The sequence below is a fragment of the Fonsecaea nubica genome (genome assembly GCF_001646965.1).
Source record: "Fonsecaea nubica strain CBS 269.64 chromosome Unknown Scaff38, whole genome shotgun sequence".
In the NCBI taxonomy this organism is placed as follows: domain Eukaryota; kingdom Fungi; phylum Ascomycota; class Eurotiomycetes; order Chaetothyriales; family Herpotrichiellaceae; genus Fonsecaea; species Fonsecaea nubica.
In genome coordinates this window covers 102190-118321 of record NW_019173711.1, presented here as the reverse complement: position 1 = coordinate 118321, position 16132 = coordinate 102190, and the positions used below count along the sequence as shown (strand labels likewise).

At 52.5% G+C, this 16132-nt stretch overlaps 6 protein-coding genes across 6 annotated transcripts; 3 read left to right on the top strand and 3 right to left on the bottom strand.

The window, feature by feature from the left end:
• Positions 1–1456: 1456 nt before the first annotated feature.
• AYO20_06163 (hypothetical protein) lies at positions 1457–2950 on the bottom strand (the record flags this gene model as incomplete). The annotated part of the gene is made up of 1 exon (XM_022644454.1): positions 1457–2950. One exon carries the CDS (start codon positions 2948–2950, stop codon positions 1457–1459), a length of 1494 nt encoding a protein of 497 aa, XP_022499545.1.
• Positions 2951–3573: 623 nt separating this feature from the next.
• AYO20_06162 (hypothetical protein) lies at positions 3574–4254 on the top strand (the record flags this gene model as incomplete). Its single annotated transcript, XM_022644453.1, has 1 exon — positions 3574–4254. One exon carries the CDS (start codon positions 3574–3576, stop codon positions 4252–4254), a length of 681 nt encoding a protein of 226 aa, XP_022499544.1.
• Positions 4255–4274: 20 nt separating this feature from the next.
• On the bottom strand, positions 4275–5534 carry AYO20_06161 (hypothetical protein; the record flags this gene model as incomplete). The annotated part of the gene is made up of 1 exon (XM_022644452.1): positions 4275–5534. One exon carries the CDS (start codon positions 5532–5534, stop codon positions 4275–4277), a length of 1260 nt encoding a protein of 419 aa, XP_022499543.1.
• Positions 5535–5818: 284 nt separating this feature from the next.
• On the top strand, positions 5819–7849 carry AYO20_06160 (hypothetical protein; the record flags this gene model as incomplete). The annotated part of the gene is made up of 1 exon (XM_022644451.1): positions 5819–7849. One exon carries the CDS (start codon positions 5819–5821, stop codon positions 7847–7849), a length of 2031 nt encoding a protein of 676 aa, XP_022499542.1.
• Positions 7850–8204: 355 nt separating this feature from the next.
• On the top strand, positions 8205–10375 carry AYO20_06159 (hypothetical protein; the record flags this gene model as incomplete). The annotated part of the gene is made up of 2 exons (XM_022644450.1): positions 8205–8276; positions 8339–10375. The coding sequence occupies 2 exons, from the start codon at positions 8205–8207 to the stop codon at positions 10373–10375; spliced, it is 2109 nt and encodes a 702-aa protein (XP_022499541.1).
• Positions 10376–11185: 810 nt separating this feature from the next.
• On the bottom strand, positions 11186–15286 carry AYO20_06158 (hypothetical protein; the record flags this gene model as incomplete). The annotated part of the gene is made up of 1 exon (XM_022644449.1): positions 11186–15286. The coding sequence occupies one exon, from the start codon at positions 15284–15286 to the stop codon at positions 11186–11188; it is 4101 nt and encodes a 1366-aa protein (XP_022499540.1).
• Positions 15287–16132: the final 846 nt, after the last annotated feature.

The following is a 16132-nucleotide window of genomic DNA, read 5'->3' as shown; positions in this document are numbered from 1 at the left end:
TGCGAACAGAGACAGAAGAAGCGGGGTTAACCGAACAAAAGAAGGCGAGCGACTACGTGATGGAAACCAGAACAGCAGACCCTACAGCAAAGGGCTAAGATGGGGGAGCAGGGAGCTGAAAAAATAAACACCAGAAAGAGCTGGCTGCTACTTGATTGAGGTGCTTGCATACTGCTCTTGTTTCCACCATCACCTGGGACCGAACTTGGATCTCGGGGCGTGGGGCGGCCTGGCTAGATAGGGACTTGGTCCACGAGGTAATGGACCAGAGATGACTTCTCGCCACACAGTGACAAATTGACAACGGGTTCCTTTTTTCGAGTAGTTTCTATCATGTACCCCATCTGCCCCTGTTCGCACCTCCATACCTCTTTCCTACTGCTGGACGAGAGATCTCTTTCTTCCCCCTTTTCTTTCCCCTGTCTATTCTCAGCCTTGCCATATATCTACCTCGCTCCGTCGCTCCCTCTCTACCTAGGTAGCATGTATAGATGATTGTCTCATGTCTATACGGTACTTACTAGGCTTCTAGGCGTGCTACACAGGTACATACCCACACAGGTTAGTGCTTGTGTTGGTGTGAGTCTACATCTCCTTGCTTCCCCCCAACACCCTCTTCTCAATCTCTCTCTCTATGCCGGACTCCCTCTCCTTTACATACCACCACACTATATTTAACTTTGACACGGCGAACAGGGAAAAGAGGGGGGTATCGTACCTGTATCTTGCTCGATTCGACCTGTCCGTCCCAGTTGATAGCATCGGCAGGGAAGGCCGAGGACCATATGCCATATGTAGCCTACCCAGCTAGCTATATATATGTAGATATATGTAGAGCTCAAGAGATGCCGAGATCCCATGGAATGCTGTTATCCGTCGTCGATCCGAGCATATATCACATCATATCATGCCATGCTGTGCTCGGCACAAGGCCCGGATGAAGATGGGGGAAGGAGTACATACATACATACATACATACATACATACATACATACATGCATGCATGCATGCATGCATAGGATCATGGGATCGTGGTTCCCGCCGAGATGATATCTCAGAGTGACTATAATAGGTACTTTTCATATGAACAACCTCCTCCTCCTCCTCGTCGCTGGAGAGTTACACTCTGGACATCGCACTTCGCACCGGTATCTTTTCTGGCTTTGTCCGATCACGTCGGCGCCACCGGCCATGAACGCGACGCAATCCAGTCCACCAGACTGTGAACATCGATTCCCAAGAATGGTGCCTGATTTTCCCTGTTGTACAAAAAAACTGTAATGCAAGAGGCGCGCTACGCGGGTTGATAACCTCAACCTTGAAAGTCGCCCCAGTAAGCTTGATCTTGATTTGGGTATCCTCGCACAACTGCTGTTGTGCTCTTCATGCTCTGCTTTCGATTTCATCTGACAACTGCATCCGACTCTTTTCCTCCTTCCGAATTCACCCTCCCCACTCAGCCTTGTAGGTCATTGCTGATTCCTCCAATCGTCACGCTTTTAATGACCAAATACTCATCAACGCCGTATTTGCTGCCTTCCCTTCCGAACCCGCTCTGTTTCACGCCTCCGAAAGGAGAGGCGCCGTCGGAGATCAGCCCGGTGTTGACGCCAATCATACCCACCTCCAACGCCTCGGCGACACGGTAGATGCGTCCAACGTCGCGGGAAAAGAAGTATCCCGCCAAGCCCACCTCGGTGTCGTTGGCGAGCGTGACAACTTCCTTTTCCGTCTTGAATGGAAACAGCCCGGCGACGGGGCCGAATGTCTCTTCTTGGGCGATCGCCATGTCGTTCGTCGCGCCGGCGATGACCGTCGGCGCATAAAAGTTGGATCCCAAATCGGGCAATTTGTTCCCGCCGCAGAGGATCTTGCCGCCTTTCTTCGTCGCGTCTTGCACGTGAGATTCCACTTTGGCGACTGCACGGTCGTGAATGACAGGGCCGTGAGTCACACCATCGTCGAAACCGTACCCGACCTTGAAGTTCTTGACCTTCTCCGTGAATTTCTGCGCAAAGGCGTCGTAGATGCCTTCTTGCACGTAGATCCGGTTGGCGCACACGCACGTCTGGCCCGACGACCGGAACTTACACGCGATCGCTCCGGCGACTGCGGCGTCTAGGTCGGGTGCATCGTCAAAGACGATAAAGGGGGCGTTACCCCCGAGTTCAAATGACAGCTTTTTCAGAGTGGAAGAGGACTGTTTCATGAGAAGTTTACCCACATTGGTGGATCCCGTAAATGACACCTTCTTGACACGGGGGTCGGTAGTGAGAACCGCACCGACTTCGGCTGTATTTTTCATGGCGGTGACGACGTTGACGACTCCAGGAGGGATACCTGCTCGTCGGGACAGTTCGGCCAGGGCATTGGCTGTGTAGGGAGTCTCTCCCGGGGACTTCGCAACTACGGTACATCCGGCCGCAAGGGCTGGGCCGATCTTTCGTGTGATCATTGCGGCTGGGAAGTTCCAAGGTGTAATCAGACCGCAGACACCAACGGGCTGTTTCCACGTCATAATTCGATTGCCCGGAACAGTGGCCCCAATGGTATCTCCATAAATGCGAGGCGCTTCTTCGCTGAACCATTGAAAGAAGTTGGCAGCATACACCACTTCGCCCTTGGCGTCGTTGAAGGGCTTGCCATTCTCCCAAGTGATCAGTGTGGCCAGGTCGTCAGCATTCTCCATCATCAAGTTATACCAATTTCGCAGCATTGTCGCTCGCTCTCGAGGGAGGGTCTTGCGAAAGGAAGCGAATGCATTCTCCGCGGCGGCAATGGCCTTGTTGGTATCTTCGGTGTTAAGCTCAGCACATGACCCTATCTTCTTGCCGGAGCCAGGGTCGACGACATCAAAGGTCTCGGACGAGGTAGCGTCGACGAATTCGCCGTTGATATAGGCTTGGGAGATGAGGAGGGAGGGGTCTTTGAGTTTGGGAGCGGAGTGCATTTTGGCAGAGGACACTATTCGATACGAAGGATGGACTGTTCGTGTCAAGGACGAAGGCAGACGAGGTCGCGAAGAGGACAGCAGCACACGTATATATAAGGACGCCATTGTAAGAGGAAGAAGGTTGGGTGCAGCGAGAGTGGAAGAGGGGAATCTGCCCTAGTATTCGTCGTGGGATACTCCTTGGTCTCAATTAAGTCATGACCAATGGAATGAGCCGCAGTCGCATTGGAAATCCTAGCAATCGTGTCCACTTCAGGCAAGAGTCGAAGGGCGTTTGACTGGCCTGAAATCGTATATCATAATTACTTCACGCGAACGAAGCTTAAGAAGCTCAAAATGTGTGGCATAAGCGGAGCACGTGCGGAGATCTGCGTGATGTCATGATAATACGGCGAAGCATAGAGACGTGCAGGGACGTGACACTGCGATAAGTGTGCCAAGAGCACCAAAGACATCACAACGTGGCTCGGATACAAGTCCGTCGAGTGCGTCTTGGCTACGGCGCATCAAATGTCCAGCGAAGTGCTACGATATTTTTTCGGAGATTGTCCCTGGACTACCACCTACTTGTAGAGCCAGCCAGCACTGTTTACAAATCAGCGCCACGAGCCACCCCCAATATGACAGATTCGCGGGACCCGAAGCCACAGATCTCAAGAAGCAAGGCACAACGTCGGGCGATGGCGGAAGGGAAGCTCGTGGAGACAGTGAACGCTCTGACGGGGACCGATTTCTTTGCAAAATATGCTCCACGGGAACTCTTGACCGAATTGGGGGTCTGTCAGACTGGAGTAGAGTTGTCGAGGCTGGAAGTGGACGCCGCCAATCTACCCAGTCGATGGTTGGACGCATGCCTGAAGTTAGTCGAGGAGACCAGTGCGCAGGACTACCAGAACTCGGAGGTAAAGTGGTCGCCCTCCAAGAAGAGAAGGGAGATGAAGTTGCCAGACTTGAAATACATTGTTCTAATCCACGGCACCTCTGATCTGGTCGGCTTCATCTCTTTCATGATCACATATGAGGATGGTTACGAGGTCATCTATGTCTACGAGATTCATTTTACTCCCGAATGGCAGGGTAAAGGATTGGGAAAGAAACTCATGAAGATCGCCGAGATCATTGGTCAGAACGTCGGCATAACCAAAATCATGTTGACTGTCTTTAGGGCCAATCGACGAGCTGTCGCCTGGTATACGCAACTAGGTTATGAAGAAGACGACTTCTCTCCCAGTCCACGCAGGTTAAGAAATGGTACCATCAAAGAACCGAGTCACATCATTCTCTCGAAACCAGTGAAATGATAATCCCCTTCGAGAGCTTTTCATATCTGGCGTACACTTTTACCCTTCATCTCGGGTCTCTCCATCTCCCATTCATCGCGCATAACAGCGAACAAGGTGTCTCCAACAAGGATGGTCAACCCCAAACTCCAAACTAGTGTGATGGCATAGAAGAAGTTGGCATTGCCCGAGCCGGCGTAAATCCACAAATGGTGAAAGGCAGGGCCCAACAGGGTCGAATACAGCAGCACAGATGCGGCGATGAAGGTGTATCGAGTTACTATGATTGTCAGCGAGTGCTCCGAGAGTTGGGTTTGATCGGGGCACAACTTACGTGGAAGGACGTGTTGATACATTGGCAAAAATCCGAGATACAGCGAGACGTCCGCGATGCTCGGGTATGGCTTGAAGATGGCAAACAAGCCCAGCAGGCTGGTGATGACGAAAAGAGGCTGGCTTTGGAGTCGAAGAGTCATGCCTCCTACATATCCCACCAAGTGCAACCAGAAAACGCCGATGAAAAAATCCCGGAAAGAATCGAATATCTCGATGAAGAAGTACCACCACAGCCCAACGTTGGGAGTCAGGTCAGGGACCGTTATCTGGACGCCGTAGCACGAGGCCAAGAAATCCCAGAATCCGCTGGTCAAGATGGGTGTCGTGGCTAGGAGTGCAGCGAGCCCTGCGGTATAGGAAACGATTGACGCAGCGAGAGACGTAGATCGATTGCTTTTATGGATCATGAGCAGGGTCGGTGGCAGAAGTAAAACCGGATACATTGACAAATAGGTTCCAATCGCAAGCGCAAACATGGCGCGGATTGCATTTCCTGACTGAGCGTTGAAGACAGCTTGGATAATGGCAGCATTCGTAAAGATGCTGGTGCTCCTCCCCAGACACGACAAGATGGTAAAAGGGTTAAAGAGATAACCCGCCGCGATCAGGAGGCCATCCAACTGGTGAAAGCGAGAGGTGGGAATTCGTAGTTCTTCCGCAATAACATGTAAGGATGCTGCGTTTAGGAAATCCAGCCCGACGAAGACCAGCATCGGCGGCAGGATCTCGAAGATGACCAGCAGTAGCGGTGCTTGGTGAAAGACACCGCCGTCGTAAGGTGATAATCCATGTTGATAGAGAAAGAGGCCTTCTTGAAGTCTTTGAAAGCTCGAGATCGGGGTCGATATTTCCACTCTCGCGGTCAGGAAATCGGGAATGTCGGGAAAAGCGAGGAAAATGACCAGCCGTAGCACAATCGCGCCGGCGTATATCGCGACCGTCTTGCGGTCCAGCGATATTGCCATTGTTGTTATAACGTGCGCTCACTTGTAGACCACATTGGCCAGGTGGCTGTCGCCTGCAGGCTTGTTGGCTTGATATGTTGTGGACAGGAGTTGAGGAGCTGAAGTTACCAAGTGGCCGCAGCCTGCCAGCCTGCATGGGTGGATCTCGGCAAAACTGCGGCATTGTCTCTTCTTTCTCTCCACATCTTCGAACTTTTTTTCCTTCATGCGCCTTCAGAAGTGCGCTCAATCTCTGCGCCCTACACCTTTGCAAATACCAGTCGTCCTACTTGCAAGACTCCAAGATGGCGAAGCAAAAGAAAAAGGGTCAGTCCGGCCAGGCGAAGAACTACATTACTCGAACGCAAGCTGTACGCAAACTACAGATATCGCTTCCTGATTTTCGACGGCTTTGTATCTTCAAGGGCATCTACCCTCGCGAACCCCGAAATATCAAAAAGGCGAGCAAATCGGCCACTCACTCGACCACCTTCTACTACACCAAAGACATCCAATACCTCTTACACGAACCGTTGCTGGCCAAGTTCCGTGAACAAAAAGCCCTCGAGAAGAAGATTGCTAGATCTCTGGGTCGCAATGAAGTGCAAGATGCGGTTCGGCTGGAGAAGTATGGTATGCCAAAAATAAAGTTGGATCACATCGTGCGAGAACGGTACCCTACCTTCGTGGACGCTCTCCGAGACCTGGACGATGCGCTGTCATTGCTGTCTTTGTTCGCCAACCTCCCTTCGACCACCGAGGTGCCTGCCAAGGTCATTGCGCGCTGTCAACGCCTCTGCCACGAGTTTGAACACTACCTAATCGCCACTAACTCCTTACGAAAATCCTTCTTGTCCATCAAAGGTATCTACTACCAAGCGACGATCCAAGGTCAGGATATAATGTGGTTAGTGCCGTATAAATTTGTGCAACGGGTAACCCAAGATGTGGACTACCGGATTATGGGTACCTTTGTGGAATTTTATTGCACCCTTCTGGGCTTTGTCAACTACAGGCTCTATACGTCAATCGGCCTTGTGTATCCCCCAAAGTTCGACGTCGTGTCCGACGAGCGAGGAGCAGAGCTGGCCGCTTTCACTCTGGAGGGGCGCGGCATTGGTGGAGGCATCGATCAACAGGACGAACACAAACAATTGGACAATGGTCATGCACAACATGGCAACACCGAAGCTGTTCAGGCTCAAATAGACAAGATTGCCCAAGAGACCTCGGCTCAAGAAGACGTGAAGCAGGATGAGCCCGCCGAAGAGCAAGCACAGACTGATGCCATTGATACATTCGTTCCTGCGGCACCAGAAGGAGACATCCTGCCACAGCCTGATTTGACTGCCGACGAAGCCGCACACTTGTTCTCGGAGTTCACGTTTTTCATTTCCCGCGAAGCTCCTCGTCATCCCATTGAGTTCTTGCTGAGAGCATTTGGCTGCAAACGCGTGGGTTGGGATGCCGTACTAGGTGAAGGCGCGTTTACCCATGACGAGAGAGATCCCCGGATCACGCATCAAATCGTGGACAGGCCTGCACCGTCACAATCACTTTCATCCACGCAAGGTCAAGAAGGCTCGAAGGATCAAAGTCTTCAGACTGTCAAACCTGGATACATCATGCCCGGAAGAATCTATGTCCAGCCGCAATGGATATGGGATTGTGTCAACGAGGGTAAATTGCTGCGCACCGACGTATATGCGCCGGGAGAGACGCTACCCCCTCATTTAAGCCCATGGGTCAAGCCCACTGGTGGCCAATATAATCCAAGAGCGACCTTGGAAGAGCAGGAGCCTGAAGGTGAGGCTGATGCAGCCGCAATTGATGAAAGTGAAGATGAAGAAGGGCAAGAAGAGACTACTCAGCAAGCCGTTGAGGGACAAGAAGCTGAGGAAAAGGACGATGATGACGCTGAAGATGAGGACGATGATACCGATGCGCATGATATGGACGTCGCACCCTCAGATGACGAATCAGAAGAGGAAGACGAGGAAGACGAGGCAGATACTTTCGGCGGCTTCGATGATGCTATCTCACAAGGCTCAGACCTAGACGAGGATGCTGAACACCAGAAGGAACTGGAAGCGGAAGCAGCTGGACGACCTGTCAAATCGAATATGAATGGAGCAGACCCCAAGGCCAAGGCCATCAGAGCTCGGCAGACAGAACGGTCTCGGAAAGAGGAGGAAGTTGAACGACAAAAGATGATGATGAGTAACAAGAAGCGCAAGCTGTATGAGAAGATGCAATACTCCAACAACAAACGTGATGAAGAAGCTGAGAAGCTGCGGAAAAAGCGAAGGAAGCTGGAAAAGGCCGGAAAAAGATGAGGCCGTACGCCCCAGCACTGCCCTGCGTGGCTTATGATTGTTGTGACTATTAGCGCGGTGTTAAGGCCCTAGAATACAGCAGCCAAAAAAAGGGAGATAGAGGAGCATTAATTCGAGTCTCGACCATCATCATCCTGTACCGAGTACTCGGTATAAACTTACAGGGCTGCAATCAAGAGGCTCTATGTACGTGATAATCACGTGATCAGTAACAATCTTCGTTGTAAAAGCGGCAGCACCCGAGCTTCGGAGATCAATTGGGAGCTTCACAATAAAACTTCGACAGATTCGATCACCAAACGCCGTATTCTACACTCGTTTTGAAAAGGCCCTGGACAGGCCGGCGCAGTCTACAATGCTGCGGTTAGCAAGGCCTGTTGGCGCCTCTGTGCGTCGGCAATTGCTTGCCCAAGCTGCTTTGTCTCAGGTACACCTCGCCTCTTCCAAGTCAAACGATGAGAGCTCGCGCGACTAACATCAGGTTCACAGAGGAGGGCATTTGCGGATAGAAAGGACTCGATCTTGAGTTCTGACCCGGCATTCCTGCCAGGCAGTCAATCTGGCGCTGTTCCTGTCAAGACAGAAGTTCCCTTGGGACCCGGCGGGCCTGGCAGCCCAGCTCCTCAACCATCCACCTCAACATCTGCCACGCCAGCCTCACCTTCTTCAAACTCGACCATTCCTCCTCAGAATGTCCCGCTCGCGCCTCCAAGCCCGCCAAAGACGCAGACGGCTCCTCCCACGACACCGGCGTCCGTCAGTCCAGCCGAACCGCCTCCTCCACCCCCTCCTCAGAAGCCACCGACACCGCGGAAAAGGTTCTCCCGATTTCGCCTGCTACTCTACCTGATTACTTTAGGTGCCATCTCGTACGGAGGTGCCGTTTTCTATGCATTGAGGAATGACAACTTCCACGACTTTTTCACTGAATACATTCCATTCGGAGAGGACGCTGTCCTATATTTCGAGGAAAGGTCATTCCAGAAAAGATTTCCGCACGCCAGGCATAACGTCACAAGGCCTCCTCGCGCAGATGGGCGGTTGGAGGAGAGCAAAGTCACCACAATTCCCCAGAAGTCCGGGCTCTCATGGCGAGCCGTAGATGACGCAGAACAAAAGGGAAGCGACGTTACACAAAAGGGCAAGCATATGAGTGCTTTGGATGCCAACCCAGTGGTGACCTCTAAGGACGCTGCCGATGCCAAACAAGATCCACACGGTGCAACACCCAAAGAGAGAAGTGTCTCAGTTGACACCGCGAAGAAGAGTGCAGCAGCAAAACAAGATGGCAAACCGGAAACTACACCTGCAGCTGCACAAGATACCTCTTCGCCGCTGTCAGAGGCTGCCCCAGCAACTGATTCGCGACCACCCGCCATTCCCCCAGTCACGCATATCTCTCCAGTAACGGTGCCCAACGCCGAAGAACCCGTGGTACAAGAGCTGGTCAAGATCGTTAATGATCTCATTACTGTTGTGAACTCGGATTCCGCCGATGCTGCCAACAAGTACTCCGCTCCCATGGCCAAGGCGAAGGAATCTCTCGAAGAGGTTGCAAGCAAGATCACCGTACTACGTGATGCAGAACGCAAGGCCGCTGAGGAGCGTATTGCCCAGGCACATAGAGAGTTTGAAGAAGGGGCCAAACAACTGCTGAAGAGGATTGAGACCGCCCAGGCAGAGGACGACGCCCGCTATCATGAAGAATTCGAGACTGAGAGAGCCCGTCTCGCACAGCTCTACGAGGAGAAGGTGAAGACCGAGGTTCAGCGGAGTGCTGAGCTCGCGGAACAAAGACTCAGGAATGAGCTCGCCGAGCAAGCCATCCAGCTGAAGCGTGACTTTGTTGCTCAGATCAAAGACCTGGTGGAGTCGGAGCGACAAGGAAGATTGAGCAAGCTGTCTGATCTCAGTACTAACATCGACAATCTGACAGAACTTACGTCGAACTGGAACGGCGTGATCGATTCCAACCTCGCAACCCAGAAGCTGCAGGTGGCTGTGGATGCCGTCCGATCTGCGCTTGACGCAAGCGCCGCCTCAGATGCGAAGCCTCGCGCTTTCGTGCGTGAACTGGCCGCTCTCAAACTCTGTGCCGACGGTGATCCCATTGTCGACGCCGCCATTGCTTCCATCAACCCTTCCTCATACCAGAAGGGCATCCCTTCGCAGCCGCAATTGATCGACCGCTTCCGCCGTGTGGCACACGAAGTCAGAAAAGCATCACTCCTCCCCGAGAACGCAGGCATCGCATCGCACGCCGCCTCACTAGTACTCTCGAATGTGCTTTTCAAAAAGCATGGGCAACCCACGGGCGATGATGTGGAGAGCATCCTCACTAGAACAGAAACCATGTTGGAAGAAGGCGACCTCGATGGTGCGGCAAGAGAAATGAACTCCCTCCAAGGATGGGCGAAGGTCTTGAGCCGGGATTGGTTAGGTGACGTGAGGAAGGTGCTTGAGGTCAGACAGGCGCTCGATGTCATCGAGACAGAAGCTCGACTGCAATGCTTGCGGGTCGGATGAATTTTCCCTTGACGTCCCTGTAGGGCTGATAGACGCGGAAAGGAAGGATGGATAAGGAAAGACTCGGGGAAAAGGGGGAGAGAGAGTTTTGCACCCCAGAACGACAAAGTGTGTAGGAGGCAAGGCTTGTGTGTATATATACATATGTATTCCGGCAGCCACAACAACCAAAAAACCATGGCGTTGGCCCATTCATTCAGTCGCTGAAATATCTCTTAAGCGTTTCTTCCTTGTCCCGTCAGAGGTGTCTGTATGTGCGTCCTTTAGCGTAGATGTCAGTACCGGTAAAAGATACATATGTAGAGAGAGAGAGAGAGAGAGAGAGAGAGAGAGAGACAGAGAGAGAGAGAGGGAAATGGGAGTTGGTAGATGGATTCAGCTTCGCCAAATGGCCTCTACAGTGACATCTCAATAGAACTGCTCTGGAGGGAAAAGACTGCCTACAATTAATGCCCTTATTTCCATCTGTTCCGTCAATTAAAAAGGTTGTACCAAATACAAGAATACTATATCGTGTCCCAGCTAAGAAGTATATGTCCCTCGTGTCCAACAAGAAATGGATCGAGTCTTCATGAGTCGTGTCTCTTCCAGGGGATGAGCACAAGGACAGCAACAGATCTCTCGATGCTACGAGGAAGACAAACAGGTTACAACCAGTGCCGGAACGCCTCGCTCGTTTGAAGCAAACAAGAGGCACTATCCAACTATATTTCCCAGAAAGGGTTCTTTCATTTTTCCGCCCCATAGTCTCCCTCAAACAGTGCATCGAATGCAGATCTTCATTTGGTCCATCTGCCAGGTTCTGGTCCATCAATCGATCCAAAACAACCATCTCACTCCACGGACGACACATCGGCCCATTCCCAAAGCAAATCTGACCACTGAAACAACGGCCCAGATGAGCCAGAGTAACCCGACGACGGTCCACTCGATGCCTGCAAACCACAACTTGCGGAATAACCTGATCGGACCCCTCCGTTTTCTGCGGAAAGCGACTTCGATTGTGTCATTGAGTTCTTTGACAGCAAGCGTACTAGTAGTGGAAAGCTTCATGCTCAATTCGCCTGCTGAATCAGCTGTCATTCGCACCTGCGGTGTCATGTTGTTTTCCACTTGATCCTCGAGGATCTGGAGTTGGCTGTGCAAAGTGGGTATGAGCGACGTGGTGAAAGAATGCAATTTCTTATTGAAGGTCAATGAATGGCCTTCCAGCGTTTTCATGATATTTTGTGCTGCAACGATATGCCGTTCTCGTTTCTTGACACGTAAAGGCTTCGCAGAATGCAACGCTTTGTTCTCCGGGGTAAGACTGGCGAGTAGGAATGCTGGCAGCTCTTCGCCCGGATCTTCTGCCCGACGTCCAATCTCTCGGGCCTTGACGGTGGAAGTGAATAGCAGCGCATATGCACGTTCAATATCGCGCCATGTCACGTCTGCTGGTTCGCCATCTTCTTGACCAAGTTCCGAGCCACCCATCTTTGAAAGATCACCGGTAGATCGCGTTGGACGGAGGACACCCAGTCCACTCATTGGGCCGATGACAGAGTTCAATTGGTCGGATGCATCTCGCGATCTGCTGAGGTCCAGAGCTGCACCGAAACCGTAGCTTTTCTGTCGACTCACCTCGCCTGGCGTCGTGGGCGTTCCAGTGTCAATCTTGGGCAGAGCAGCAAGACGTGGTGAATGTGAAGCCGCGCGACGCTGAGCTGCGAGCAGAGAGATGTGGTCGGTAGGATCACTCCGTATGGCTGCATCTTCAGGCGCCAAAAGTCCCTGCTGTTTCTCTTGACGTTGACGATCCTTTTGGAAAGGGGATGTGAAACTGGGCAAATTAGGATTGTTGTATCGAGGTCGATCATTTTCCAGGCTACTTGTCTTCATGACAGCAGGCGCCACGCGGTCGCTCTTGGTACTTGAGACGGTGGACGATCTCGAGCGCGTCGGGTGAGGAGGTGTTTTGTGAGTTGTCCCGTTTTGTTGTGGTGGCAGCGGTTGTTGTTGGTTGTGGTGACCATGGTGATGGCTGTGCTGTTGCTGTTGCTGGTGGTGCTGCTGCTCCCTTTCCGAATCCGACCCTTCGTAAGATCGAATGCTTCCTTCCGAAGCCGAGCCTCTGTGCCTGTATATTATCGGAATATCACGTTTCCAGATAAAGTCTCCCACTCGAGAAACCTCATTCCCGACAATTTCAGCAATGCGACCTCCTTTGAATATGGCACGAATTCTCGAGTGATCAGTTCCTGCATTGGCGGTTGACCGCATACTGGCTTTACTCGCCGTGCTGTGTCTGTGTTCGATGGACGACTGCATGGTTCCGTCGTCGACATCTGTCGAGTTTGTCTGATTTTTGGTCAGCGAAGTTAGCGTCCTAGTCATGGGACTTTGACCGCGAGAATCAGTATCGTTGACGGGTTTTTCCACGTCGTCTTCGCGAACTGACTGCACAGGCGGAACATGCGCAAAGTCAGTTGTGCTAATTTGACCCTGACCCCTGTGAGGTTTGCGGTGAAAAGGATGCAGAATGGTAGATATCGGGTTCTTGGACGGTGAGCTCGGTCTACTCGGAGGCGGGGAAAGATTGATGGCAATACTGGGCCATTCGACCCCATTAGGGGAATTCGGGGCTGTAGTGGTATCGTATTCTGTAGATGCGCGGGGATGGTGTTCGTGCTCGAGGCTCGACCGAACAGGGACCTGGATGGATCGAGGTCGAGAGGCGTCCTGTCTGTTGCGTGAGCGAGTCAAGGGAGTAGACTTCTTGAAGCTGTCCACTCGGAAGAGCTTATTGAGCCCGGTATGATCCATAGAGGTTCTTTTCGATGTCGGCGCAGATGATCCTTGACTAGAGTCGCCGTGACTGGGGACAGATGCCTGCTGTGTCTGTTTTGACTGCGAATGACCCCTCGGTTTGCCCAGACCATTGTTGACAGGGGTTTCGTGTCTTTTTCGTCGAAGTCGCCTACGACCACGTTCTATGCCAGCATCGTCCGAGGACATCGAGGCCGAATAGTCCGAGTCGCTACTGTCCTGGAACAGCTTCTTGCGTATGCGAGAGCGCTCCCTAGAGCTGCTGCCACTCTTGCCGTGAACGGAGTCTCTGATAAGATCTCTGCGGCGCCCATGACGCCCACTCTTGTGCGTATGATGAGCCGACTTGAAAGTGGGCAGCTCAGGCAAAGCCGATGAAGGTGTCTCCTCGAGTGAGTCGCCATGGGACTCCGGAGGTGGGGAGGGTTGCTGCAATCTACTGGGTACATTGACAGGTGTCTGATTGCGCCAACCTGAGAATGTGAAGTGAGTATTCGGTGGATAGATCAAATTGTTGTCACGGTCCTGGATTTTCGTCTTGTTCAAGCCTTGCTCCAACCAATATGCATCAGCTATCAAGTCGGCGGGATGAGTAACCCAGTCAGATCGTGGGCGAAGGGGCTTGGGACGGAGCTGCTCGACTACACGAGGCAGCACCGTACTCTTTGGCTCATCTGGCGAGTCGTCGGTATCCTCATGATCAGCCTCCGCAGTCCGCAGGTCCAGCGGAGGTAGACGGACACACTCCAAAGAATCGTGCTGGGTCTCTGGGTGGCTTGAAACCACAGCGTCAACCCAGGCTCTGACCTTCATGACATCATACCATCCCTCAGCCTCGCTATCAATCGCCGTCTTTTCCCATATGCGGAGCTTCCGATTTCGGACGTATTGTAGAGGATTATATGCCTTCTGCATTGCTTCTGGTCCAGTCAAATGAACATGAGTACCTGGCTTTCGTATTGGAGGCAAGTGCGGCAGAAGACGTCGATGCTCGTGGGCCAGTTCAAAATAAGCCTTTGCTTTGGCAACTCGGGCTGCGGTGGCTGGCGATATTTGGTCCATAAAGTCGGAATCGACGTCCAGATTGGGCACGACTTCGGTAACGGATACGTCCACAGCTTGCGGCGTCGTGGGAGTGTTCGACTCCCATAGTTTGGTAGAGGTTTTCCTCCTGGGAGAGCCACTTTGCGATGACTGACGATTCGTCGCCAGAAATGGAGCGATACTCCGTCTCCGAACGGTGTTGCTAGGATTTGTGGTTGAAGCAGCGGAGACGACACGACGGTCACCCTGATCGGTCGATACATACCTCCTTCCTGAAGCGAGGCGTCGCCGACCCTCACTTAGAGTTAAAGCCATGTTGACAATCTGCGCAGGGTCGTTGTCAAAGCCAACCTGGGGGATGGGCGGACTTTGTACATCCATGGTACGCGAGGTCGAGCCGGAAGTGGCCTCAAAGTGAGAGCCGCTGTGTGAGGTTGAGAGGGACCGTCGGATATCAGTGCCATGGACCAACTGATCTGAGATTGGATAGTTATGTATGACGGGATCCTGCTTGACCTCGCTTGCCAACGGAGAACGCTTGAAGGATGAGCTGGAGTGGCCATACGTTCTATGCCTCCTCTTTGCGAGAGTCAATTCAGAGTCGCCGCCATTCCGTTTGTCTTCAAGATCTTGTCGAGCAGAAGGAGTAGGGGATTCGCGAGACAGTCGTTTGGAGTTTGAGACGGGTTCGAGTAGAAAGCCACCAGAACGTCGGGAGACATTGTGCCGGGGAATGTCGTTTTCTTTTGCCTTCTCTTTCTCTTTCTCCTTTTCCTTCTCTTTGCTCTTGGAGTCCACATCGTTTCGAGCATTGTTACTAGCAAAGGAAAGACGCTCTAGTACTCGAGAAGATTGAGGCTCGGGGTTGCGACTTCTACTTCGATGACTGGCAGAACCCGAAGCAGTCGACTCGGTCCTTGAAACTCGTCCCTCTCGCTCGTTAGAGGGTTCGCGAACGGAGTGGAAGGTCGGCAGAGATAGGTGATTGGAATCCGGATGCTGAGCTGCTCCGGCCTCGTTGCTGGCAGCCTGGCCATTTGGAGGTGTAGAAGTCGACATTCAGCCACCTGGCCATGGAGCGCAGGTGCACCAAAGGGACTATCGCAGCTTCCTGCGGCCAAGGGTCGACGAGATCATTGCAGCTGCAACACGATCCAAGTGACGAGGCGGTGATGGCTGTGGCAGCTTGGAGGTAGGTGGCTTGGTGCCAGCTGTCTTCTGAATGCTGGAATATGGGACGAAGGAATGCACCAACTGCTGCCACAATGGCGGATTGCTGAGTGGGCAGCGGGCAAAAGATTCTGGATGGTAGTCAGGTCACTTGGCCCAGTGACCAACCGCAGTGAACTGGATGTGGAAACTCACCCTCGTCCAGGGTCTCAGAACTTAGGCAATAGTCTCAAGCCCACAGGTGATGATGCTATGATCCAAGCCTCCAATGTGTGTCCGTCACAGCCAGCCACCTTCCTGGAACTGTGGTAGTGGCGGTGACTTTGAGGTGGCGAGGTGGATATCGGCTAAGGGCGGACGGCTGCGCGGAGGGATGCTGGCTGCATGTACCGAGCACCAACTACGAGGTAGAACGACCTATACCCCGTAGTAATATTGAAGACATTTAGAGTCCTTAGAACGAGGTATGTCTATATATTGTTGTCCTGCGACGCGCCCTCTCACCACAGATCCCACTCGCTCCCAGAGACACCATCCGAATGAGCGCAGGAGGAGGTGTTCGTCCCCAATGAGAAGACATTTTGATCCAGGTCGATGCTGTATCTCAAGTACTATGAGGACACCCAGATCCCAGTCAAGACCACATTCTGAACAATACTAGGACGCTGATGCCTTGTCCTGATAGAGGGAGCAAAGGCCCTATCGACGGCGTAGTCTAGTATAGTCCCTCAGCAT